Source organism: Magallana gigas, chromosome 1, assembly GCF_963853765.1.
Source record: "Magallana gigas chromosome 1, xbMagGiga1.1, whole genome shotgun sequence".
NCBI classification, from domain to species: domain Eukaryota; kingdom Metazoa; phylum Mollusca; class Bivalvia; order Ostreida; family Ostreidae; genus Magallana; species Magallana gigas.
In genome coordinates this window covers 17,064,577-17,091,147 of record NC_088853.1, presented here as the reverse complement: position 1 = coordinate 17,091,147, position 26,571 = coordinate 17,064,577, and the positions used below count along the sequence as shown (strand labels likewise).

The 26,571-nt window shown below is 31.1% G+C and overlaps 1 protein-coding gene across 1 annotated transcript in view; it reads left to right on the top strand.

Moving 5' to 3' along the window:
• LOC105317649 (uncharacterized) overlaps positions 1-25,826 on the top strand; it is a 40,016-nt gene extending 14,190 nt beyond the window's left edge. Inside the window, exons 12-41 of the mRNA XM_066084480.1 lie at positions 696-836; positions 1,438-1,575; positions 4,469-4,684; positions 4,763-4,999; positions 5,715-5,855; positions 6,470-6,607; positions 7,029-7,244; positions 7,380-7,616; positions 8,305-8,445; positions 8,942-9,079; positions 16,624-16,691; positions 16,835-17,020; positions 17,813-17,884; positions 18,026-18,131; positions 18,214-18,351; positions 18,575-18,638; positions 18,916-19,054; positions 19,239-19,291; positions 20,846-20,954; positions 21,187-21,290; positions 21,413-21,515; positions 21,910-22,087; positions 23,076-23,145; positions 23,319-23,385; positions 23,619-23,704; positions 24,157-24,283; positions 24,548-24,589; positions 24,950-25,084; positions 25,175-25,249; positions 25,385-25,826. Coding sequence (XP_065940552.1) covers positions 696-836; positions 1,438-1,575; positions 4,469-4,684; positions 4,763-4,999; positions 5,715-5,855; positions 6,470-6,607; positions 7,029-7,244; positions 7,380-7,616; positions 8,305-8,445; positions 8,942-9,079; positions 16,624-16,691; positions 16,835-17,020; positions 17,813-17,884; positions 18,026-18,131; positions 18,214-18,351; positions 18,575-18,638; positions 18,916-19,054; positions 19,239-19,291; positions 20,846-20,954; positions 21,187-21,290; positions 21,413-21,515; positions 21,910-22,087; positions 23,076-23,145; positions 23,319-23,385; positions 23,619-23,704; positions 24,157-24,283; positions 24,548-24,589; positions 24,950-25,084; positions 25,175-25,249; positions 25,385-25,480 — 3,761 coding nt within the window. The 3' untranslated portion in view covers positions 25,481-25,826. The remainder of the gene's footprint in view (positions 1-695; positions 837-1,437; positions 1,576-4,468; positions 4,685-4,762; positions 5,000-5,714; positions 5,856-6,469; positions 6,608-7,028; positions 7,245-7,379; positions 7,617-8,304; positions 8,446-8,941; positions 9,080-16,623; positions 16,692-16,834; positions 17,021-17,812; positions 17,885-18,025; positions 18,132-18,213; positions 18,352-18,574; positions 18,639-18,915; positions 19,055-19,238; positions 19,292-20,845; positions 20,955-21,186; positions 21,291-21,412; positions 21,516-21,909; positions 22,088-23,075; positions 23,146-23,318; positions 23,386-23,618; positions 23,705-24,156; positions 24,284-24,547; positions 24,590-24,949; positions 25,085-25,174; positions 25,250-25,384) is intronic.
• Positions 25,827-26,571: the final 745 nt, after the last annotated feature.

Below are 26,571 nucleotides of genomic sequence, written 5' to 3'. Positions count from 1 at the left end.
GTCTCGCAACGCCAGCGCCAACAAAATCCACACAGGCTACATGTTCCCTAGATCACACAGCAGGGGAGACACAAGAGACACACCCAAGTTCACACAGCAAGGGCTTAACATACACGAAAATACTCCTCGGCGTCCAGACCTCTTCTCACAAAAGTCAGCCCACACCCCATATATATAGTCATCAAACTAACCAAACAAGTTTTACTACTCTAGATACTAAATATATAGCGACATCCGGCAACACCCCTCATAAGCTTCTATGTAAACCTGCCAAACAGGTTCGATGAGAATCCCAATCTAAACATAGTAACATCGAGAACGGAACAACCCAGTGACCAATAAAGCGTAAATAAATGAACGATAACTTAGATCTATAAACGATAATTCTTACATTAAATATAGTAGACATAGAACCAATTATAATTCAAAAAATCATTGGCATAATGTCTATTGTGACAAAAGGGTCATTTGGTAGCATAAACTTTAAATGTCAATTTCATAAAGAAAAAGTATTTTAAAATACAACAAATGATAAAAAAGGAATAAAAAAAAATAATAGAAAGAGGAATACAGATGGCCTTTCACCTGAAAGGTGGAAAGACCTTATGAAACAAAGAATACAAAATGTCTTTCACCGGAAAGGACGAAATACATACTAATACCAAACACCTCATGTGCAATATACTTTTCCACAGGATGTGAAATTGGATATTATGGTGATCACTGTCGTCACAAATGTGACCACTGTATGAATAAAGCACACTGTGGGATTAAGGACGGTAGGTGTGATGGATTGGGATGCTCCACGTATAAATACGAACCGCCACTATGTACAGGTAAAATGCATCAAAAACAAACCTTTTTTTTAATTTTCTGGATTTATTCCCTGGTTAACGTTTATTACGGAGCATATAAAAGGAAACTGTTTTCAAGGGAGCAGATTTGTGTATTAATGGCGCTAAAAATAATATAAAAATATATATAAGAATACAACCAGTTTATTCAATTAAATGGTCAGTCTTGTTATTTCATAAAAGTTTTTTTCTGAGCTGTTGCAAAAAAAATAAATATTGTACAGACATACAGATAATTTAATATTTAATAAAGAATCAAAAGTTCAACGTATAATGAACATTGTTTGAGTCACCAATTGAGATCAAAATACATGAAAGAATAAATTGTTTATGTGACTGTGTATATTTTGTTTGTTCGGAGAAATAGCAAAACAAATTGTGATTGAAGGAATGTTTTGTTCTTTTTCCCCAAAATTTTGTAAATAATATTATGATAATGATTTTTATTCATTAATCTCTACCCAATCCAAGAGCACTGAAATGAATAAAAACCCAGTTATTTCATGTTAGTGACCACTTAGGCTTTCTTTCTTTCTTTTTCTCACTTTGTATGATATAGACACTTTCATTAATTTCAATTTAGCTTGTTCAAATGATAAATATGGAGGCGACTGCGAATACTCATGCGGTAACTGTTACAACAATGCCTACTGTGACAAAGACGAAAGAACGTGTTCAAATGGGTGTAGAAGAGATCAAAGAGGAAGTGACTGTAAACAACGTAAGTGTTTCAAAGCCTTTTTCACGAATCAAGTGATATTGTAAAGTTAAAAGAAATCTTTAACCACTAGTTTTTCTTCATAAAATTATTTGTAGAAATACTTTTATTGATTTGTGGTAAATATTAAACTCTAGAAAGGTATATAACGAAACACAGGCTTCCTGAACAATGATCTTTTATTTTTTACACGTGGTGTTATTTTTTGGCGATGCATAGGTACAAACAATTTGCCATACTCTTTTTCAGAATGTGTTGATTTTCAGACCAGTTCAACATTGTCTAAAGATTTTTTTTTTATCAAAGTGCGTGTATATTGTCAATATTAACGCCCTTTAAAAAAATTGTTCAGGTTTTGGTAGAAATAATTGATACTTTTATATGCAATAATCTTATGACCTTGTTAAGCTCAATTAAAAAAAAATAACCCAATGAATTTTAGCTTTTTGATAAACAGTTTCCTGATTATTTTTTTTCCTTTTCTCATTAACTTTACATTAATATGTAGTTTGACAATTTCATACGAAAATAATAACTGAGGAGATTTGAATAACATATCTACATGTTCTTGTTCGCTGTCTGTGCTATATTATGAACACAACCAAGAGAAGGGATTGGGATGTTGAGCACATCACAAAACAAAATATTGTTTTGATACCTAGATTATCTTAGGGCATTGCATGCTGTTAATACATTTTTCACACAAAAAAAAATTAAATGCACAATTAAATGGACCGATTGAAAATGATTTTAAACTCCACATCAGGAAACTTATAAAAAAAATATTCAATTGTTATATTATGGCTAGTACAATTGATCCTCTAAAAAAGGAAAGTTATTTTTTTTTCATTTCTTCTGTCTAATAAGATTATATTTTAGTAAAAATATGTATCTTTAAACTGATTTTTTCTTTAAAATCATTTGTAATTGAGTACAAGTTTAGTTGTTTATTCTTTTACAATTTTAAACTAAAAATTTGAATTATTAAGCATGTATATAATAGCCAATGACTGGATGGTTTACCATGAGTATAGATATAGCCTTTATCAAATCGAAGTTTGACACGCGCACCTATTAAAACGGCTTTAATTCAGAGCAATTTTCTGTAAGCACTTAAACTCGACACGTATAGAAATCGATTTTGCTATAAAAAAAATAATAAGAAATCTACACGTTTATAAACTGTTTTAAAATATCACGTCAAATTCTCTATCCACTGACCATTTTGCATGGAAGCTCGAACAACACTTCAATTTTTACAAAATTTACCATTTTTTTTGCTACAGTGTTGTACACAAATGCGTTACGTTTAATGTTTCACAAGCATATAATATAATCTTTAAATCTTTGGCTGTCTAAAATTATTAAAAAATGAAAGGGAAGCTTTATCATTGTGAACTAATTTGTTAAAAATGGTAAATTTTTAGAAAATAATATATCTCCCTTTGCAGTTTCGACATCTTCTGTTCCGAAAGTTAAAAAAAAAGTGTTGAAAAGTCATAGTTCAGATCATAGCCTTATTACTACTTGAAAAGGTTTTTTAAAAATTAGTTTCCTTTCCAGAGAAAAAAACAAACAATTTCTGGGTAACATCCCTGTGATGTGTTGATTGTTTTGAAACCAGAAGACCCAGTCATTCCAGGATTGGTGTTGGCCTTCATCAACCTGTCCGCAAACTATCATAACAAATGCCTCATTTTTAGGTTTTTCACAAAGTCAGCTTATACGTTTAGGTCCTTAGTACATTAGAGAAGAAAACATATTTTTATTTGCTGGATTATTATTCAATAACTAAGATGTGATACTTTGATACTTTAATGACGATATATCACAAAAAATTAATAAGTAGAGTAAACATTCAAACAGAAAGGATGTGTTTTTCATTAAAATAAAATCAAGACCATTTTGTCCCAATAATGGTAGAAACGTGTATCGAAAGCAAGTTGCTTAGCAACCAACTTTTGGTGTTATATGATAGAAATATGAAAATTTGACTAAGAATGACTTTTTTAAATAATAGATGTTAAGGTTATAAACATAACATCAAACCGAAAACAAGTGACAAAGGGAATATGCGAACACAGATAACATATATAGTAAACGCTTTAATAACTTCCCTCCGATATCCCCAAATAATCTTTATTAGACAAGAACGCTTATACAGATAGCAAGTAATGTTGTATTTAAAAAAATGTCTATGTTTAGAAAGATATTACAATATGATTTGATATATTTTGCAGTTTTATGTAAAAACATAACTATGAAACGCAATAATACTACGCCCTTAAACAAAAAGTAACAAGCAATTAATATTTTTTTGTTTCAAAATCAACTTGAGGTATCAAACGTCATTATGTTTTGCAAATGTTCCACAATGATAAAACTTCTAAAGCAGTATCAGTTTAGTGAACATGTCAATGAACGGGTCAATACGATCTATCGAACTCAAATATTAAGGGTTTAGTAGCTTGCTTAACAATTTTGGTTATCATTGTATACTATCATGTGTACAATTTTGAATATATTTACATGGACATTTTCACGATTTTTTGGTGTGTGAGATAACCCTAAAAATCAAATACGCATCGTCTAATTTGACTTTATCAAAGTCTCAAATACTTCGCATGGGGAGCAAGCAAGATCTGTATGCAAAAAGAACCCCATCGAAATAACGTATTAATGTCAATAATTCAATATCTAGTAAAAAAAATTTGTACAATTGCTAAAAAATGTATAAATATGATTTAAAACAGGTAATTGTTTTTTAAAAGATTTTAAGCTACTAGTTATCACCAAAAATGCCCCTGTATACTATTGTTACCCCATAATCATTCTCTAACTTTGATTTGTTTTGGTTTTATGATAATTTTTTTATTGATGGCATTGATTGTTATAGATCAAGTTATCAGAAGCTTTACCCAGATCAAAGCTAGCTCAACCCACGGAGCCCGATGGGCATCATACGCTGTGGACGGCGATTTCAATCAGAGTATAAGCCACTGCTTTCATAGTGGTGTGAACGAAACAATAAAAGAGGCGTGGCTTCGAATAGATCTAGGAAGAGTATTAAGTGTCAGTTCAGTCAAACTCTGGTACAGGAGTGATAAAACATGTACGTATGATAACATTGTACATCAAACTAATTCATGTATAATTGTAAGCATGAAACTGATTAATTCTGTATTATTAGTTGGATCATCTTGGATCAAGAAATCACGACTCCCGGGGTTTTCGATTCGCGTGTCGAACGATACCACTGTACCAACATCAATCTCATCTTGTTACACATCTTTACCATCCGATGACATGCCGACTGTTATAGAGAGAGACTGTAAGAAAACAGCTAGATACGTCTGGATTTATCAGGATCATATCTCTTTAGGAGACGAGCATCCGATTTTAGAAATCTGCGAAGTTCAAGTTTTTGGTACGTTGCAATTCATGCATATGAATGAGGCAATGCAAAGAAATTTACTTTTACGTCATTTTGTTTTTCTAAACGCACAAAATAGTGCCAGATTTCATTTTTTTTTTAAATATTTGCTTTATATGTCGTGTTACGTAATATATTGTAAGCGTATTACACATAAGATCCCCAAATTATGTATTGGATTGAAATAAGCACTAAAATCGGAGTATACACTAAGTAAAGTTTCTATTGAATTTTAGCGCCTATTTGGTATAAACAAAACAAGATCTGATGAAGTTGTAAAAAGGAATGCATACAAGTGTCGCTTTGTAATGTGACCTGGTGGGAGTAAATTATTCCAAACTTACATGGCTGTTGTGAATAAATTTATATACTTATAAATGGTCATAAGATGGCAACAAACTCTAAAGGTTCTTACGTTTACAGTGCTATATTTGTTTTTCCATTTCGTATTTCAGCGGTCAAAACAAAAATGTTTGAAGGGCTACTGATTCTTTACATGTAGCGACTTATAAGATAAACCAAAATTGCATATAAACTGATATTTCCTCCATAAATATATAAAGAAACGGTCTCGCGTCGACCACACTTGGATTCATTAAAACAAAAAATTGCTTTATTTGGTAATTAATGGAATATGAAGGTTTTGGAATTGTAGAAAAAATACAGCACAACAGTCTTTAACAAATTAATAAATTGATTGTTTATTAAGGATGTGAAACTGGATACTATGGTGATCACTGTCGTCACAAATGTGACCACTGTATGAATAAAGCACACTGTGGGATTAAGGACGGCAGGTGTGATGAATCTGGATGTGCTACGTCTGGATACAAACCCCCACTATGTACAGGTTAAACTAATTTTTATACTTATAATATTTTTGTGACATTACATTATTAACCTACTATTCTAAAGAATATCAAAAAGTATATATAATATGTAAATTGAAAAAATATAAATATAGTATAAGAATATATATATATAAATTATATTAAAGAATATGTAAAAGAAAAACTGTTTTCAAGTGAGAAATTGAGGTACATGCATCGATGCCATAACAAAAATAACCAGTTTCTTTGCTGAAACGGTTGTATTTATCATTTGTTTTTGTTTTTGAGCTGTTGAGAAAGAGTATATCTGATAAAGACTTGCAAATTAAATTCTAATTAAAGGAAATCAAAGTACAGCGAATGATAAACTTTGTGTAGGTATCTTATTGTGTTGGAAATACATGCAAGAATAAAATGTATCACTGTGTATGACCTTGTATGTTCTGAAAAGTTATACGTTAGAATTCATAATTGAAAATGTTTTAAATTGATTTTTATTCAATAATCATTACCCATTACATGAGTACTAAATTGGATCAAAACACAGTTATTTCATGCTTATGACCTCTTTGATTCTCTTTATTATTTTTTGTTTTCTCAGCTTGTATGATTTACACATTTTTTGAAAATTTAGCTTGTTTAAATGATGCATATGGAGATGACTGCAAATACACATGCGGTCAATGTTTCAACAATGCCTCTTGTGACAGAAATGATGGAACGTGTTCAAATGGATGTGAAAAAAGTTATAAAGGAAGTGCTTGTAAACAGCGTAAGTATTTCAAATCATTTTACATATATTCAAAAAACTCTGTAACATCGAATTTCTATTCATAAAATTCACTTTAGAAATATATTTTTTTTGACTGGTGGTAGGTATTCAATCTTGGTGTGGTGCGGTAAAAGACCAAATAAAGGCTTTTTCTACAGAAATCAACTACTTTTTATGAATGATATATTATTTGGACTTTGTATATATACATACAGTTTATCAATCTGAATTTCTAAATTTACAGTTGTTTCCGAAGTACAACGACAGGAGATTTATTATAACCGTCTTCTGTTTCCATTAAAATACTTTGTTTACATATTGTTTATTGTTAAGATATTCTGTCTTCAACGGTAGACCTTACATTGTGATAATAGTTTTTTCATGAGATCAATATTTTAACGAATTTCATTGATTGTTATAGACCAAGTTGTCAGAAGCTTTTCCCAAGTCAAAGCTAGCTCAATTGACGGAGCCCGATGGGCGTCGTACGCTGTGGACGGCGATTTCAGTCAGAGTATAAGCCACTGCTTTCATAGTGGTGTGAACGAAACAATAAAAGAGGCATGGCTTCGAATTGACCTAGGAAGAGTATTTAGTGTTAGCTCAGTCAAACTCTGGTACAGGAATGATACAGGATGTGGGTATAATTCTAATGTAAATTACTGCAGTTAATTTAAAAAGAGATTGAGAGTGTATATATGGTAACATTGTACATCAAACTTATTTTTTAAAATTTGTAAATCTGACATTGACACAAATCCTGTATTAATAGTTGGATCATCTTGGATCAAAAAATCACGACTCCCGGGGTTTTCGATCCGTGTGTCGAACGATACCACTGTACCAACATCAAGCTCATCCTGTTACACATCCTTAGCATCCGACGACTTTCCGACAGTTTTAGAGAGAGGCTGCGAGAGAACAACCAGATATGTCTGGATTTATCAGGATCACTACTCTCAAGGAGACTTATGCCCGATTTTAGAAATCTGCGAAGTTCAAGTTTTTGGTACGGTACCCATTGTATATATGAATGAGATAATGCAAAGAACGTTACCTCTATATTATGTATTTCTAAACGCACAAATTAGTGTCATAGGGTTCTTGCTCGATTGCAACAAACTTATTATGATATTATTTTTTAGTTAAATGTCTTGTCTCTGTATGTAGTCTTACATGTACATCAAATATATCATGCATTTGATATGATCGCATGTTAGGAACATGTATTTGTTAAAAATCCGTGGTGTGTGAGCGAACACGCAAAACATGTTTCTACAAAAATTTAGTATTTTCCGTCCGTCAAAATTTGATTCCAATAAGTATGATTCCCTCTACTTGATACAAAAATTGATTGTAATTCAATTAACATTACACACTTCATTTCTAAACAGTTTATTGATTGGTCGAACCCTTAACAGCCATCCCCTTCAAAAAAGGTCAAAAAAAGGACAATAAAAACCGAAAATAAAACCACACACACTGCACAAAAATAATAATAATGTCAGACTTAACTATTCACGATCAATACTTTATTATTTTTTCAAGGATTGTTTTTTTTGTTTTTGTTTTTGTTTTGTTTTTTTGTTTTTTTTTAAGAAAAGATTTAACTATAAAAAAATCTCCTTCTTTTGGGGATTCCCGTTGTAAGTCATGAACCGTAGTTTTTACAGTATTTATACAAATATTTAACACAGGATGTGAAACTGGATACTATGGAGATCACTGTCGTCACAAATGTGACCACTGTATGAATAAAGCAAACTGTGGGATTAAGGACGGCAGGTGTGATGAATCAGGATGCACCATGTCTGGATACCAACCCCCGCTTTGTACAGGTCAAACACATCTAAAAGAAATCTTAAGTTTTAATATTTAGTGAAATTACTTTTTAGCATATATTAAAGAGTATATAAACGGAAACTATCGTAAAGCGAAAAATATATGTATTTATTACATTTAAAAAAAAGGTTTATGCAGGAAAATTGTCAGTTTTTTTATTTCTGTTTTCACCGGTTATTACATTTTTATCATTTTTGTATCTGAGCTGGTACGAACGAGTAAATACGTGTAGACATACAGCCCGTATAATTTGTAATAAAGAAATACAGAAAGAAGTACACAGTTTTGGTTTACTTATTGTGATTGAAATGCTTGTAAGATTGTTATTTGTATCCGACTATGTTTTTTCATTCATGAATCATTACCCTTTATATAAGAACTGAAGTACATCAAAACACAGATCTCTCATGTTGATGACCATTTGAGTTTTTATTTCTATTTTTCTTTTCTTGTATGAGATTTACACATTTGTTATTCTTTTTTTTAATTTAGCTTGTTTAAAAGATAAATATGGAAATGACTGTGAATACACATGCGGCCACTGTTACAACAATGTCTCTTGTGACAGAAATGATGGAACATGTTCGAATGGGTGTGAAAAAGGCTATAGAGGAAGTGATTGTAAACAGCGTGAGTATTCCAATATATTTTACAGATGTTTTAAAAACCTTAGCCATCGAATTATCCTTGATGAAATCTACTTAAGTAATATTTTTATTGACTGGTGATAGGTATTCAACTATGATGTGGTAAATGAACAAACCAAGACTTTTTTTTATAGAAATCATCAAAACTTTTACCATAGTATTATACTTTGACGCTACACATATAGAAAGAGTTTAACAATCTTAATTTTGAGATTTATTGTTATTCTTTAAGTACAACAACAGGATTGCGGTCTTCGGTTTCCATCGGCATGCTTAATTGTTCTCATACTTTTTATTATTAAGGTATTCCATTAGATTGAAAGTTTTTGTTATTTTTATCACCTCACCTTTTTTGTCGGCATAATTTTTTAGAGAACACTGAGTAGATTTTCTGTTTTCTTTTCTTAAAGAATAATAACGATGGCAAATGCCTTGGAGCAGTTTTTTTTTTAAATTTTTTTTTATTTCCTTACATCCATTTTCTGGTCCGAGACAAAGCCAAAAAAAAAAAAACGAAAAAAAAAAAAAACAAAAAAAAAAAATCTCAGCCATGTTAAGGGCGTCCATAAAAAAATAGTGATATTTATCACATAAAATGTAAGCCTTTAAATAATCTTGATATTCAGTTCCAAAAAAATGTTAAACAAAGAGAAATTTCATTGATATACAAATAAGATAATTCGTTATCGCAACGGCAAATTTTAAGTCTCTTGGGAATACCCTGTCACGTGATATTGCTAAAAATAGATGAATCAGGAATAATACAAAACTGCAAACTGCAAAAGCTTAACATAAACAAATATAATTATTTCTGTTTCTAACTTCTAACGCCGACTTGATTTTAATTTTCATTTATTAGATAAATCAAAGCTGCAGATTTCACTAAAATAATGCCAGAAATTGTTTCTGTTCACACCAGTCATTTTTACCAAATTGTTGAAATTGATTTTTTTTTATCTTTTGCCTTCCCTTCATGGGGGGGGGGGGGGAGTCAACATGGTTAAGTCTTTGTAATTTACACTTTTATGTTTCATAATGGTTTATGTTACTTTGTTGGTAAATAAATAATTTAATATATGAACGGGTTTACTTGCAAATATAATTAATATTTTTGTTATAAATAATGAAGGCAAGAATATCAATATTTATCAATGATGCGGAATTTATGGAAATTTACCATTCTTCCTGTAAACTACATGTTCTTTTCTTCTGTCTTTTTTAAAATAAGGGGCAGTGCAGTTGATAAGGGAACCCTTGTCTAAAATGAAGAATATTTATTAATTTCAAATTTAAGGGAGTATGGGACTGACACCAAAGTAATTAAAATTTTTTAAAAATTGGTTCAACAAATAGCATTGCATTTTTTCTAACAAAATATAACAATTTTTTGATAGGTTAATATGTTTGTTTCCATGGTAACGGTATCCAAACATACCCTTGTTGGAAATACTTCCGTTCATCAAAATACACCACTTACAACAGAAATGAAGCAATGCTACATCGTTTATAGTAATTTTATTTCATTTTTCTTATATGCTATTTATAATACATTGACAGAAGAACAATTTATTAAAAACAAAATTCTGAAAGCCTCCTCAGTATCATACAATGTGCGACCGAATTTCCTCTGCATGGTTCAAATTTGTTACTTTTTGTGTTGACCTTCAATGCAAAATGGTCAAAAAATCTGTTTTGATATAATTGGAAGTTTTATTTTTGAACTTAAACGAAATATACAAATGTTATGCTTTCACTGGAAAAGGAGAAACTCATATGTCAATGACTTAGATAAAAAGATATTGCAATCTGAATTTACTCTGGTCTGTTTTTACAATTTCGCGCCATTTTCACTTGATCACTATTCTAGTGTAGATAAAATAATCAATACCAACTTTTTGTTCAATAAACATTGAGTCAATTAATAATATCTTTACTACAATGCTGGTACTTTATAAAATTCAACAAAAAAGTAAAAAATTATTCATTTAAATCTCAAATTTCCTCTGCTTAACTTGAAATTCCTCTTAAATTAAAATTTTTAAACCATTTGCACCTTATAACACTATACCAGGTAGGGACAAAATAATTCTAGTAGGTATAAACAAATAAATATTTAATTTATGATTTGCTACATGTATTATAATTATTTTTTTCAACTCTGAAACATAAAAAAAGATTGAAATCAGCATTACATCATGTACAAAATGCACAGTACAAATGCCGAATATAATTTTAAGCTATTTTGGCAGAACAACATCCATTACTGTTACAACCATATATTATGGTATGAATTTTTTTTTAAACTAATCAAGTTTATACTGGACATTTAACTCCTCACATGTATATGTACAATGTAATAGATCAACAAACTTATACAAATAATGCACCCAAATCAAAAGCCCTTTCAACATTGTTACATGTATTACCAATCTAGCATAACTAATGAAGCTGACAATTACCGCTCCAGAACGAACGCTATCAACAATTTTATTTTATATCTAACATAAATATTGAAGCAGACAAGAGCACATCCTTGGCTTATCCTTGCAACATCTGCTTTTTATTTGGGCAAAGATGTAGTATAAACATCTTTTGAGATACTGTATGACTTTGAAAGTTAAAGTTGTGTGTTATATTTTCACAATATAGATGGTTCCTTAAGATTTCCTTCACATGATAAGCATCCAATGTTTTACCAATATTTGTGTCAATGTTTGTCTGAAGTTTTGAAATCATTGTGCTATCTTCATCACCAACTATTGTCTTTATACAAATAGACCCATCATTCACATCCTTGACCATCTCTTCTATCATGTCACTATCCATGGCCTTCATAGAACATTCCGTTCCAGTTGATAATGCAATCATGTGGAGGAGGTGTTGATTTGGAATTGAGAGACAAAGTACATGTGCGACAGGATTTCGATCTTGTTGAAAAGTTTTCTATTTTTCCAGAAAATGTCCCGATCATAGATGAATGACCTGAAAGATGGGGTATAGCATCAACTTAAATACTTATACATAAAGAAATATCTAAAAACTGTTGTGACATTCAAACACAAGGATTTCTTAGGATGTACAATTTATGGTTCACAAAGACTAGGCCTCGGACAATTCAGGGTTTATTCAACTACATGTGGTTCGATTTCCATGGCATTCAAAAATTATATAATTTAGAATTTACTGATATAATAAACAAACGTTTTAAATGAATGAAAGACTTTCAATTGGCACACTCATGCAAGGAGTATTAAAAAGAATAAAATAAATGACAAAAAATATATTGCACAGTGATAATCTCTGGGACTAAGGATTCAGTCAAAATAATATATGGAATAATACATTAACTTTTACCTTACTGTATGGGGGCTTTAATTTGTTGATATGAAAGAGTATACCCTTGAAATCCATGAAAATTTAAACCAATCACAGTGATACACTGTACCAAACGAAATTACCCAGTAGTTTATGTACGTCTAGTAATTTATCAAATACCTGATAAACCGTCATGACTTCACTCTCTCTATCTATTCTGCCAACCAGCATATTTCTATGTATAGCTCTTCTTCATTAGAAGATCAATACAGTCTAAAAATGGCCTCGACCATCGGGCTCTCTTAAATGCGTATCTGCTTACATCCCTAATTCCACCAAACTCCTCCACTGTCTCCAACCACAATCAGACATTTGGACAACTTCTTCATGGTCAACATCTGTAATATTAAGTTACATAATCAGGAATTTTTGCACCATGAGAGAATTTTAAATGGAACACCAGTTGGTTGCAAAGTTGATCAGTAAAAAAAATATATGCATGTGTACTTGATATTATAAAGGCATAAACAGACTCCAAGGTTAACTCAGATTTAACAAACATAATAATATTTACTAAGAGAGGAATAGTTAATATAAGACAATGACTTCTGAAATCTTTACTTTTAAATTACATGTTCTCCAATCAGATAAATGCAAATATTTCAACATGGAGAAGGGCATGGGGCTGTGAAAAGTAATTTTTGAGGGAGCATTATTGTGAAAGACTGAAAGTCACATAAAAGCTCCAGACACTATACAGGTGTTTTAACGGGAAAAAAAGATACCATCTGAGGTTGACATTGTACTTGACATCTATTTCACACCTATTTGAAATATATTTTGCTGTCAATATGTAAATTATGAGTTAATGTGTATACCATAGTGTATATCATTACAGAAAGTGTTCAATCTGTCTTTCTATTTTAAAATACATCTCCAGACGTCATGGGTTTCCAATAGTCTAACTCTTAACCCCACACATAATGGCTGTCAGTTTTAACCTCACTAATATATAGCATCAGAAATTACTGATACAAAATCAAAGTCATCATCATTTGCAGTCTCAACTTGTAGCTTATAGTCTGTCCCGAGTTACTGCTTCCATCACTTTTTGATTATTTTTAATAAAAATACACATACCTGTGAAAGAAATGCTGTTGAAGTCGATAAAAGGGAAAATATACAGGATATCTTAATTGACAAATTATCATTTTTCACTCATAAAAGTTCACTGGAACAAAAACAAATTTCTTACAAAGATTTATAATGGGAAATGTTTACATCTTTTTTCCATTCGGAAGTACTCCGAACACCTCGCACAATTTTTCAAAGTTATCATCCGGGCTTATTTATGGCTGATGCAATGCAAATGCAAAATCTCAGCAGACTTTTTATTTTGGGATGTGTATTGAAACCCGAAGAGGTAGAGGGGGCGTTTCAAAACATATACTCTGGACATTTTTTATAATAGTGGATGAACGTAGTTTGAACTCAAAGGTATTTATGATTATCGAAGTATCAAGCGAAAAGAAGTGGAAGCAAAAACTCGGGATAGAGTATAAATATAAATTGAATGCCAGATAATTTGACTAATGAATATGCATAGAGACGACAGGAGATTTCGTATGTGTGGTATGACATCATTTTGAACCATGCATTGAAAATCGACTACTGGAAACATCTGATTATCTGAAACATGTGACGACATGATACGCATTCTGATATATGTAAGAATTAAGTTTAACTATTTAAATGAGAGACATAAAGAATTCTACTGTGTTCTGATATGTGTATTGAACCATAGTGGCATACTGTCAAAGACTTGTATAAATAATTATAATTATTTTTTTTATTATGAAATTACATCTCAGGTGCTTGGGGCTTTACTAACGAATATGTACGATGCTTACTTTGATAGGCATAGGTATCTTACATATCAATGCTTGCGCTTGTGCATTACAACGCCATAGCATTTATACAAGAAAAAATTAATGATGTCCATACCAATTTTACTTTTACTCTAGTCTCAGCAAGATTCGCCGAAACTGAAAATCTGAAAAAACGTCTATCAAAAACTTTCAGTCTCGACGAACTTAATCCTGCTGAGATTACAAATACTTTTACTCTATCAATGAACATGATGAATGTAAGTCAAACCTGGACATATCGCTTTTGCTGGCGTCGAGTCATCTTCCTCCATCTCCGATGAGAATTTTTCAGCTGTAATATCAAAATATGTGATTGATCTGCCAAATAGAGCGTCCACGTTCGCACTACACTATCCATTTTCTGAGCTTTAGCAACCTTTATGTGGCGATTGGTCTTCTCAGCGTTCAAAATCAAATCCACGTTTCCTCCGCATTGCCGAAAACTGAACCGATATTTATGTCGTAAAAAAAGAATTTTGGGTTAAATTAACTCTTATTATCATTTATATTCACGATTTATTATTTACAAAACCTATAAAACCCTTTCCACTATAAATTTTATTGTTTAATACCTTAGAATTGAACAAACAGATTTAACGACCGCGAATTGGTTTACGTCATTCAGAGTTGCGCGGTAGATTCAAAATCGTGAGTCCCATACTTCCTTAATTTCAATAGATATCAACAAAAAATATTATGATAGGTTATATTTATTAGTAATATGGTTATTAAAAACAACAAAATATACATGAAGTTAGTTAGTAAAAGAAATATTTATAGAGAACTACTTTTTTCAACACCCCCAAAAAGTGTGTCCAGTGGTCTATTTACTGCTTAAATAACCCTGAAAAAGAACAATATGTTATAATACTCCAACTATTGTGCTAAACATAACATGAAAATGGAAAGTTATTGCGCATAGTAATGGCAGTTTTAATTTCTTTAACATTACAACAGGCATAATCAAATGTTTATTCTTTAAAATGGGTGGACATTCTGTTTGTACAACACTTTAATTTTGTCTATTTATACATGTAATCTTCATAAAATAAGGCTAAATGAAATAACACATTTTGATTTACATAAACAACAATACAGTCTTGTCTATATTTAATTTAATCCAGATCCTCACAGTTATCTTTGTAGTATTTGCACACACAGTGTTTGGACTTTCCATTCATAATTGTTTACATTTTCTTTGAATTTAGAGAAAATGCGAGCTAATATTATTGCGATATGAGACCAAAAAGCTACAATAAGCCTCAATACGCTTTACGATCAAAATAAGCGAAAAGCTGAACATCTGCTTTGCCTGATCGAGTCACCAAACTGATGTTTAAACAACATATTACATGAAAAACAAATGTAAACAAGTAAACAAAATCGAAACCAAGGAATTTCGCTTCGATGCTGTTTCATTCAACAGTAATAGATAATATAAAACAATATCTAGGGAAAGAAAAAATAAATCCCAACTTATTCAGTTGAATCCTATGCCGATTTCCCTTCACGCTGGCTGTAAATGAGATAAATTCCCAGATTTATTACAATATTTAGGATCTGCAGGGTTTTAGCCTACAGTATTCTATTAAAGGCAACAATTTTTTTATGGATATAAAAACTAAAGAAATACTGTGGAATCATTTGATTTCCTTTAAGCCACTTTTCGTGGATTGTGGGATTTTTGCATATTTGTTGGGATGTAATTTCGTGGATGCGTCAGCTTTTAGTTTCAGATGGTAAACTAACTCTTTTTAGTCAGTTTTCGTTGAGGATGTAAATTCGTGGGTGAGGGCTACCCACGAATACCACGAACATTGAGCCACCACGAATTCTAATGATTCTACAGTACAAGTATTCTCGAGATATCTTGTAGGATATAAAGAAAAGAGGATTATTCCTTTATCAAAGGACCAAGAGACTCGTAGCTTTTTATAAAAAATTACTTTAAAATTATAAGGTTTTGCAATACATTTTAAAAGCATAATTGTTGATTGAAACAACACATATGTATAACCATTACAGTGTACCATGCCAATTATTTACGTAATTATGATATGTTTGCAGGACCAAAATCTTACATATCTAATACGCTGTTTGTAAAATTAAGAAAGAAAAAACTTTTTAGCACTGTACAAATTTTGGTGATCCTTTGCAGGAATGGGGGATCTTAATTTTGATCGAATTTTTAGCATCGTGTCATTTCAAAAACTCAGACCTACTTGTTACTTGTATATGTAACGACCTTTTTGTCATTCTTATTTAAATATAATTGTATAACTAGGGGATCTTGGCAATTCCCTTATGACGATAAACTCCACAACTGAACGCTTAAAGAATACTTCACAGCTGGTAAGATTCGACTTCCTATTTTGAATTTTTTCTTTTAGGGTTTCACACTGTTAACAAATCTTTATATCTTTATTTCATTATTTCTTTGAAAATATATGAACGCTTATTGGCACCATGCACAATATTTAATTTTGCTTATTTAGTTGATCAGTTTAATAGAAGGTGGAACACAAGATACGAAACAGATCCAGGAAACGGTGAATGCAACTCTGTACATGATGAATAACACGATATCACCATCCAAAGAAATCAGTACTGAGGAACTTAACTCAACATTAGATATCTTGGACAAGATTGTAAACATCACTGGACCAGCAATAGAGAATACGGTAATGCAGCTTCAAATGAAACGGGGCACTTGTCGATACTGAAGCTAATAAAAAGTTCAATATGTATACTTAAAGCGTTTTAGAATTTTAAAATTCTGCAACATTTGATCAAAAATATATTCTAACATATTTGGAAATGAAATCAAAGCCTCAGCGAGGTTAAAGACTCATAACCTACAGATGTGCAGTAACCTTAGACCATTGCGCATTTTTAATGCCGTGCTGATCAATGTAAAGCATGGACTTTAACGTTAATCTGGGGCGATTAAAGTTATTTTATTTTGGAGTAGCGAATTCTATAGATAAAGAGGAAGCGTATAAACGGGATTTGACTTCCAATAAAAATGTTCTCTTTATGTGTCAAATCATTTTTGGATCTAACAATGAAGTTGTAACTATTTGAAAACAGTATAGGAAACAAACTACTATTGTATTTGATATTTGTTTTACGACATAAAATGCATAACAAACTTACGCAAATCACATTCAATTAAAGAAGTTTATATGTGTGTATTATAAACAATTTTAATTTATATTATCCACATATCATCAACACATGATTGTGCAGGATCAGATGATTTTTTAATCCTGTATATGTCATGGTTAAACGTGAATTTTTGTAATTCGATTTGATATTACAGTAACAAAAAATTATGAATTTGTTTTATTCATCTTTTTCAAGTACACGCCTATATAAAACCGTTTCCCTTGCGTCTGAACTCAATATATATGTGCAGCAGTCTTATGATTTGTACAAAGATAATGTTGATATAAGAATTTGAGTACTTTTAGGTTTTCTATACTGTGATTGACAATATTTTATCAACGAACAACTCGAAATCTTGGACAACCCTCATAAAAGAGGTAAATAATGCATTTAGGGGTAATCCTAATTGAATTTTGTTTTCTATATGTTGTAAGATGATAAATATGTATAATTGTAATACAAAGCCTTAATGGTGAATTCGAACTATTAACACAACTTATTTAACCATTATATTTCAGGAAGGTAAAGGCGCTAGCTTTGTATTAAGGAATATGGATAAACTTAATGAGATTTTGATGGACACAACCAATGCTACAACTACAGAGTTCACTGGCTCGAATCTTGGTAATCGTCCTGGGTTTAGTTCTCTACAAAATCATTCTAAATCGTTTTACAAATATACAAAATGCTGTAATTTTTTTTTCAGAACTGTCGTTAGACCATGCAAATCTAGACAAAAATGGTATACGTTTTCCGGAAGCGTCGTCAAGCAATACTTCAGATAACGCCAACGAAATGTCGACTTTCCTAGAATTACCAAAGCAAAACAAAAACTCTTCAAAAGGTAAATCTTTCATCTTGTCCAAACTGCAATTGATTTTTTCGATTCTGATTGGTTAACCTCAGTCAATAAAATCATTTATACAAAATGTAAATTTTTTTAAACATTTAAGCCATTTCTACGTTGATTATTTAATGGTCTTTAAAAAATGTAAAATGACAATACGCTCTTAATCTTATGATTGTTCTTAAATTTTAAGATTTGCTCTTATTTAATGTTATTTCAGAGATGCAATATGTGGCTATAATATACAAAATTTTACCAGAACTGCTGTCACAAGATCATCCCAGGTTTTTTGTATTTGATTGTTACTTGAAATATAATTGTCATTTAAGAAAACGAGAATGGTTAAAAGAATTTTAGCTATAAACATTCATAGTTAAACGATTATTTTTTAAGGAAAACGCTAAGAACTTTAAAAAATATAACTAACACAATCATATTTTCAATATTTGTTTAGCATTGCAGTCTTTTTAGATCTTTAAAGGACCTTGAAATTGAAAGAGTATATCGGATCAGTTATTAAAAAAAGAATGATTATTTTGAACTCAAACTTCCAATTTCCAGGACTGAAAAACAAGAAAATCAGACTGGGGAATCCAAAGCGAAAACAATTGTTAATTCTGCTGTACTGTCGCTAACTACACAAAATGATGTTGGAATATTGGATCCACCCCTAGCATTGACGTTTAGGCATATCGTTAATGTAAGATAGTATCTTTTACTTGCATGCATCTTTTTAAACATGTGTTTTAACATACTGTATATTGGTATTTTTTTATTTGATATAATGTAAAAGGTAAATGATTTTTTAATTGTATACATTTATATAAAAACATGGCAAATTAATTAATTTAAGGATATTGTATTTTAATTTGAAACTATTTTAGAATGAACTTAAAGAATTACATCATGCGTGCGTTTCATGGGATTTTAAAGAAAGGTAATTTGTCCGAAGGAAGTTTAAATCTTTTATTTTTTAAAATCAAATCATACAACATATTTTCTGACTTTGTTAAAAAGTGTATTGATTCCATTTAATAAATATGCATAAACATAATCATGCACTCAAACATTTGCGGGTCCTATAAGGGGTCCGAATAATATTTGATTTTGGTGAGGAAGGGCCAAGTCATATTTTCGGTATAAAAACAGCGATTACATGATAGTATTGCCTAATCGCTTTATCATTGTAATGAAGTCAAACATCTTGCATTAACTAGCGGTTGCTCCACCAGTAGAACTATTGGTAGCTACAAGGTCCTTTTTCATCATACTTTAGATGGAATTTCTCTCTTTTATTTAATCTAAAGTCACTCTAGTCTGAATGACTCATGTCTTTTTACTTCCATCCCTTGAACATTGAACTTAACACTTATTCTATAATCATGTATATATAAAAGTATGCCTTATCACGTAAGTGAGTTCGATGAAAAAGGAAACATAATAGTGATCAATTCTTGAGCTATTTTGAAACTTGTTTCAATTAGTGAAGAAGTTTACATTCAAATACCACATGATATAAACTAAACTTTGTGTTTGAAACACATGAGACACAGATGAATGATATGTAGCCTAATATATATGCTAATATAAGGGTAGGTTTGCGGTAACAGGGAGATAATTCACTCATTTTCATTGTGACGTAACACCAACTACCCTTTATTTCAGCCATGAAGTCAAAATTTTAAGGACAACATAATTAATTTCAGTTTTGTTTTATTTTGTGGGGTTTTGTAGTTTCAATAAAAAAAAACAGGGCACAAGCATTTTATCAATGTCCACATTACATGGTTTTGAATAATATTTTTGAAAATCAGATTACAAATATTCTAAGATATATTTTTAAAAAAATCGGGAGACATGGAAAGGTTTCAAATAAGATGTTTTCATTCACATAATAGTAGTCCAAAATTAAGGCTTTTGTTGCTTTTTATTAGATTTTCGATTTTTCATTACATATTCATAAAAATGAATCATAATATAAGTAGTGATATTTATTCTCAAACATTTCAAGCATAAATAACCCACATGATAGTCAGATATAAATTGAACTAATTTGCACGAAATTATTTACATTTTATCAACATGAAATCCCGAACTTTGACATTTAGTTATAAAACGGGACGGGCAAAATTATTTGAAAGTTATGAGAAAAAAAACAACTTTAGTATAGTGAACAAAATGGTATGTAACTTTGATACAACTCCTAAAAATGCAGGCCGCAAACCTTACTTATTTTGGACAATCTGAAAATTCAACTATAATTATGTTGCAGATATTTTTGCTTGGACATTTGTTACATATACAAGTTATGGAAACAGTATATTAAACATAAGTTGACATATAATGTCTGTAAATCAAGAAGTAAAGAAAACATTAGCAAAGTACTATTGTTTTGGTTGTTTTCTTCATTAAGTTCGATATACATGTGTTGCTATAGCGCAATGCACAGTTATTTGAAATTATTCTTTAATTCCATTCCTTTTTTACCAAGCAAATGGACAGAGAGAGGGTGTAAAGTGAAACTGAGTGATCAGCAAAAAACAGTTTGTCTGTGTAACCATCTCACAAACTTTGCCATTTTGATGAGACCTTACTCTACGGTGAGAACTGTTAACTACTATGCATTTTTATATCAAAAAGACATGATCGCATCCCCCCTACTTTGCATATGTTAATGTTTAAAAAGTTCAACCACGATATTTCCAATTATTAGACTGTTTTACTGTCAATTTACATTTTTTGTTATCTGAACAAACCTAGTTTTACATGCATGTACATGTAGTATCTTACTCATGCATTGTAATATTAAGAGTCTGGGTTTCTTCTTGTCAGGTAAAAGAAGAAAGCGATATCCTGAAAACGATGTCCTTTGTTGGTGTGGTTCTCTCAATAGCGTTTGCTTTCATAACGTTTATAATCTACATCATGACTTGGAGGTACAACTATTTATAGATTGTGTATAGTATGCATAGTTTAAAGTTAAAAAATATATAAAAATACGATCACAGCAATACGTGCAATTGTAAACCTGTATTCACATCTCATTTTTTTTATACAGATATATCAAAAGTGAACAAAATATAATGATGCTGAATATGTGTGGAGCTTTGATTATGTCCCTTGTTATGTTCATCACACTTGTGGAGAAAACAAATGACGGGGTAATTTGTTAATCATAGATTAAATTCTATTTTTGAATAAAAACATGAATCTAGGGGTTAAACTCTAAACTTTGCAAGAAGAATATGGGAATATTTACTGTACGTAAACAGAGAGATATATCTAATAAGCTGTATGGTATATTTCGAAATCGATGATATTTTTGGTAGAATGCTAAACATTTTGAGAGAGTGGGGGAGGAAGAGAGAGAGAAAGAGAGAGAGAGAGAGAGAGAGAGAGAGAGAGAGAGAGAGAATGATGATGATGATGATGATGGATGTAGCACAATGTTTTTTTCTAGTAACTGTCTATAATAATAGTTATTGAAACCAATTTTAATGATTATTTTACATAAAAAGTATGTATCTTAAATATTAATTCCGTCTTAAATTTCAGAACGCTTGTATTGCGATAACGGCTATAATCCATTACCTCTTCTTAGTAACCTTCTTCAGTATGCTTGGCATAGGTGTCTATTACTTCATGAGTATAACAGTTACATACTACGCAATGTACGTGGCAAACAACTTCAAGTCGAAGCCTAGAATTCATTGGTTTTTGATTGGAACATGGGGTAGGTCATTTAATATAATGTAAAACGTTTTATATTTGGTTGTGTGTTCTTTATAGCGCGTGGCGATAACCCTCTTCCGCTTAATCAAGTACACCACTAAAGACCATTTTATTAGCCGGGCTTTGCTGAAAGCAGAGTCCTGGCTGTAGGCAGGCAAATCGCCAATGATACTTTAAATAGCACAACTTCAAAAGTAAACAAAAAAGCACCGAGCAGCGTCAAAGTAAAAGCTTCCGCTATACCAAAGAGTTACACAGAGCGCCATGTTTTGTCAAATCTATTGGTTTTTTATTTGTTTTCGAATAAACTTAGCGCTAATTTCTTTTTTCCTTTTTTAGTATTTTCGTGGGTTTTTTAAACAAGACTATGAGTTTAGGCACATAAACAATGCGCAAGAATTTTCATGAACTACTTTTAAAGCATTGGTGTTTGGCTGCACACAGAAGTAATGAGGGGAAGGGGGTTGATTTTATAACGCTTGTTTCAAATTTCAATGCAACTGTTGATTTTTTTCTACTAGACAGACATGTTTTATTTATAGCCGCTAACAAAACATTTCAGTCGCTCTCTGGCGCATTTCCGACATTAAAAGCATGAGAGAGAGAGATAGAGATAGAGAAAGAGAGGTTGCCAGTTTTTACTACAAAATATGCATAATAACAAATCAAAAGAGCCTGGCTTTAAGTACTACTGGATTATAAGAATAGGCGCACTCAGAAAAAGGCTAATTTGAATCTGCGCTTTATTTTTGAAATATCATTGTTTGTGAAATATGATACACAAATATATTGCTAGCATCCCAAAAGCTATGTTTCTCTTATTTAGAAATAAAATATGTTAAGTATTGGCCTACGGAAGCATATTAATGATATTCAACCCGTAAGTTAATTTTTCCATCTAATTATAATAAAATTAGTTTGATTGTGTTGTAATTATAACAATGCAATACAAATTAAGTTTACTTTTTTTTTTACACATTTGGTATCAGGTTTGTCCGCCATTATTACAGCGATTAACCTTGGAGTATTCTGGGGGAAAGGATATCATCTGAAAAACTAGTATGACGTCATTTAATTGACAACACTTTCTTATGCATTGAGATGTGAAGTTTTCAGCGTTGATATACATTGCAACAATTTTAAATGTTATTTATCTGTTTCTAATTTTTATCAGTTAGTAGTTGTAAAGAATATGAAGAATGTTAAAACAATTAAACTCTTTCACTGCTTAGTTGTTGGTTGTCCATGGAGAGTGGATCTCTTTACCTGTTCATCATTCCAGTCTGTTTGATAAACCTGGTTAGTATACAGTCATCCGACGTATAAATTGACTTGCTTTGTTTCAAGTTAATCTACATAATATTGTTTTTCGTTAAAGTTTCTATTAATGACAAGAAGATTACATTTAATAAAAACAAAACAACAACAAAAACAAGAAGAATAGTGAACAAAAATGTTTTTGACAATCTTTATAAGTATTCTTATTTTAAGTTATTGCTCTATTGAATAAAAAATTAAATTTTTTTTGTCAGCTTAACATCATAATAATTGTTTCGTTGCTGCGGGTGTTATATGCTTCAAGAACAATGGCAAAATCTTCACTTCAGAAGAAAGCTTCGTAAGTAAAACAGAAAATATTTATTGATGCTTGTTTTTTTTCAATTATAAGATTTATATCGCAAAATCACTACCCTTTTCATTCGTATTATACGTTTAAACATTCAAATATGATAACACGAACAAAGACAAAAGAAAACACACATTGTTGAAATACGTTTATCCTGAATAAAGCACGCTGCTCTGATACGCCTCTTTGGCTTTCGAGAGTGATTGCATATCAGAACAACTTATTTTAATCAGATTAAGATATTTCAGAACCAAATTCGCATAAGCATGATACAGGGAGTTGTTTTATCATTTTTAATGTATATATACTTTAAAAAAAACAACAAACATTCTAATTGTTACTTTTATGTCCAATCTAAAACCGTGTCATCATCTGGATTAAGCATACAATTGCGATACTTAACTTTTATTAACTTTATTCCTTTTGTATTACATTTTTGGAAGATCCGCGTTGAGATCTCTCGGAACACTTGTACCAGTGCTTGGTGTGACCTGGATATTCGGTATATTCGCAGTGGACCATAAAACGGACATCTTCCAGTACATATTTGTTATTGCAAATTCACTACAGGTCAGAACATGTAAAATCACTTTAAAGACATGAAGATAAAGTTGTATTTTTTACCTTGATAGCATTTTTGTTCTTTAAGGAGAAGGAACCAAATTACGATTTACATTATAACTATTTCATTTTTGTTTTTTTAATCATTGGCAGAGCTACTTCTTACTTTTACGACCAGGCTTTACAAAATGATACAAGTGTACCATAATATGTTTCGTTCATCTTGGTTGAAATTATAATAAACACTTAAGATTCGTTTTCTATATTTTCCAGGGGCTTTTTATTTTTGTTACGCACGTCTTGCTTAACAACAAGGTTTGTTGAAATATATCTTTTTATCATATCATACATTACTACTGTGGTTTCATTAATTTTCGTGGGTATCAATTTTCGTGGATTTTCGGAAAACCACAGTTTCAAGGATACGTAATTTCGTGGCCAATGATCCTATCAATTAAAAATGTAAGTTGAAATTGAACTTCGATGAACATTTTATTTCGTGGATCAACATAACAACGAAATCCACGAAAATTGGTATTCAACGAATATTGATGAAACCACAGTATCTTTCACGTTTGACAAATGCAGGTGATTTCAAACACATTTATTAATATTAATGAGCAACAACAAAAGTATTGAAATATTTGAACTTGTGACGCTGATTATATCTTGAAGGTACGGCAAGGATTGTGCAGCGTGTTCCAAAAACTAAAAACTGTGGCAACATCTAGTGGACAAATCAACACAAAAACATCTGCTATCGGAAGTCAATCATTAACTACAATAAATCCGCCTTTGTTGAAAAACAAGGTAAATATTTACTTATTATTTAGTATGTATTTTACGTAATTTTTCTCTTTGCTAAACATGTATGTCAAATCATCTTTATTTGATATTCAGGAAAATGTTATGAATGAAACAGTATGCAGTGAAAATGCAGAGAAATCAGATTTGAAGTTGGTAGTAGAAGCAAAGGTATCGCAGCATTTGGAATTTGTTTTTGCTGAAGAAGTACAGATAAAAAATCACATCTTAATTTAAAGTTCTTTTGATATAGAGAAAACCACATGTCAATGAAATACCTATGCACTATTTATTTTTTAATACTAGGTCGAGGAAGCACCAGGTATTTTGCCGGCCGAAGAGTGGGGGGAGGAAACAGGTCACAAAACTAGTTTTCTTTTTACGTATACCGGTCCTAAATAAAAAACCTTATTTTTACATTCATTGTTAACAAAAACGTTTCGAGTGTTATATCTACCTGGAAGTCAATGATGTAAAAGCCATATATCTGCAGATCAAGGAATCAAAATGCACATATATTTTTTTTTCTACAGCATGGTGTTTAATTTAACGTAAACGTTCAATGTAATGCTCATTAAAAAATACCTTTTTCCTGTGTTGTTATCCATAATAACACTACGATTAGATTTTTTTGTTGTATTGTAATTTCACGAATGACTATTTTAATATGTAATCTTATAATTGTTAAAAATAAAAAAAACTAATGCAGGTGTCATTTTTTTTATGTTGTAAAGTTATCAATTTGGTCATGGTATTTTAAGGCTTTTGTTGTTATATAATCCATGTAGCTGCAGGACTGTAGCTCCCGGTCTGAAAAAAATTTGGATGGACCACCTGGGAGCTACAGTGCTTCCCATAAAAAAAACCTGCAATTTACGGCGCACAAAAAATTGCGCTAGTTTTGGACTTATAAACCTTATTTTCACACAAATTCTGTAAAAAAAAATTAGTACCATTAAATTCTTCAGCAAATTTTCTACTGACATCGTCACTTAACTTGTCTCAGATTTTCTCTTAACATGATAACCGACCTAGGACAATGAATATGTAAATTTACGTCGAGATCGAGAGTCGCCATTTTTAAATGTAAACAAACTTGCACCACTTCAATTTACAAGGCTGGTGATGGTGTTTAAAAGACTATCAGTAGTAAGTGAAGTGACGATATCTGTAGTAAAATGTCCGAGGAATTTTTTGGGATCAAATATTTGTACAGAATGTGTTCGTTACTGAGATTAATCAGTCCAAAACCAGCGCATTTTTGGTGCGCCGTAAATTGCAGTTTTTTACTATGGGAAGCACTGTAGCTCCCAGGTCGTCCATCCAAATTTTTTTCAGACCGGGAGCTACAGTCCTGCAGCTATAATCCATGGTGTGTGTTTTTTTTTTTTTTTTTTTTTTTAGATTTGTAATATAAATATGAATATGTACATATATTCATGATACCACGAAGTGGTGAAAAAAATATTCTTTTTATTATAATATATATTATA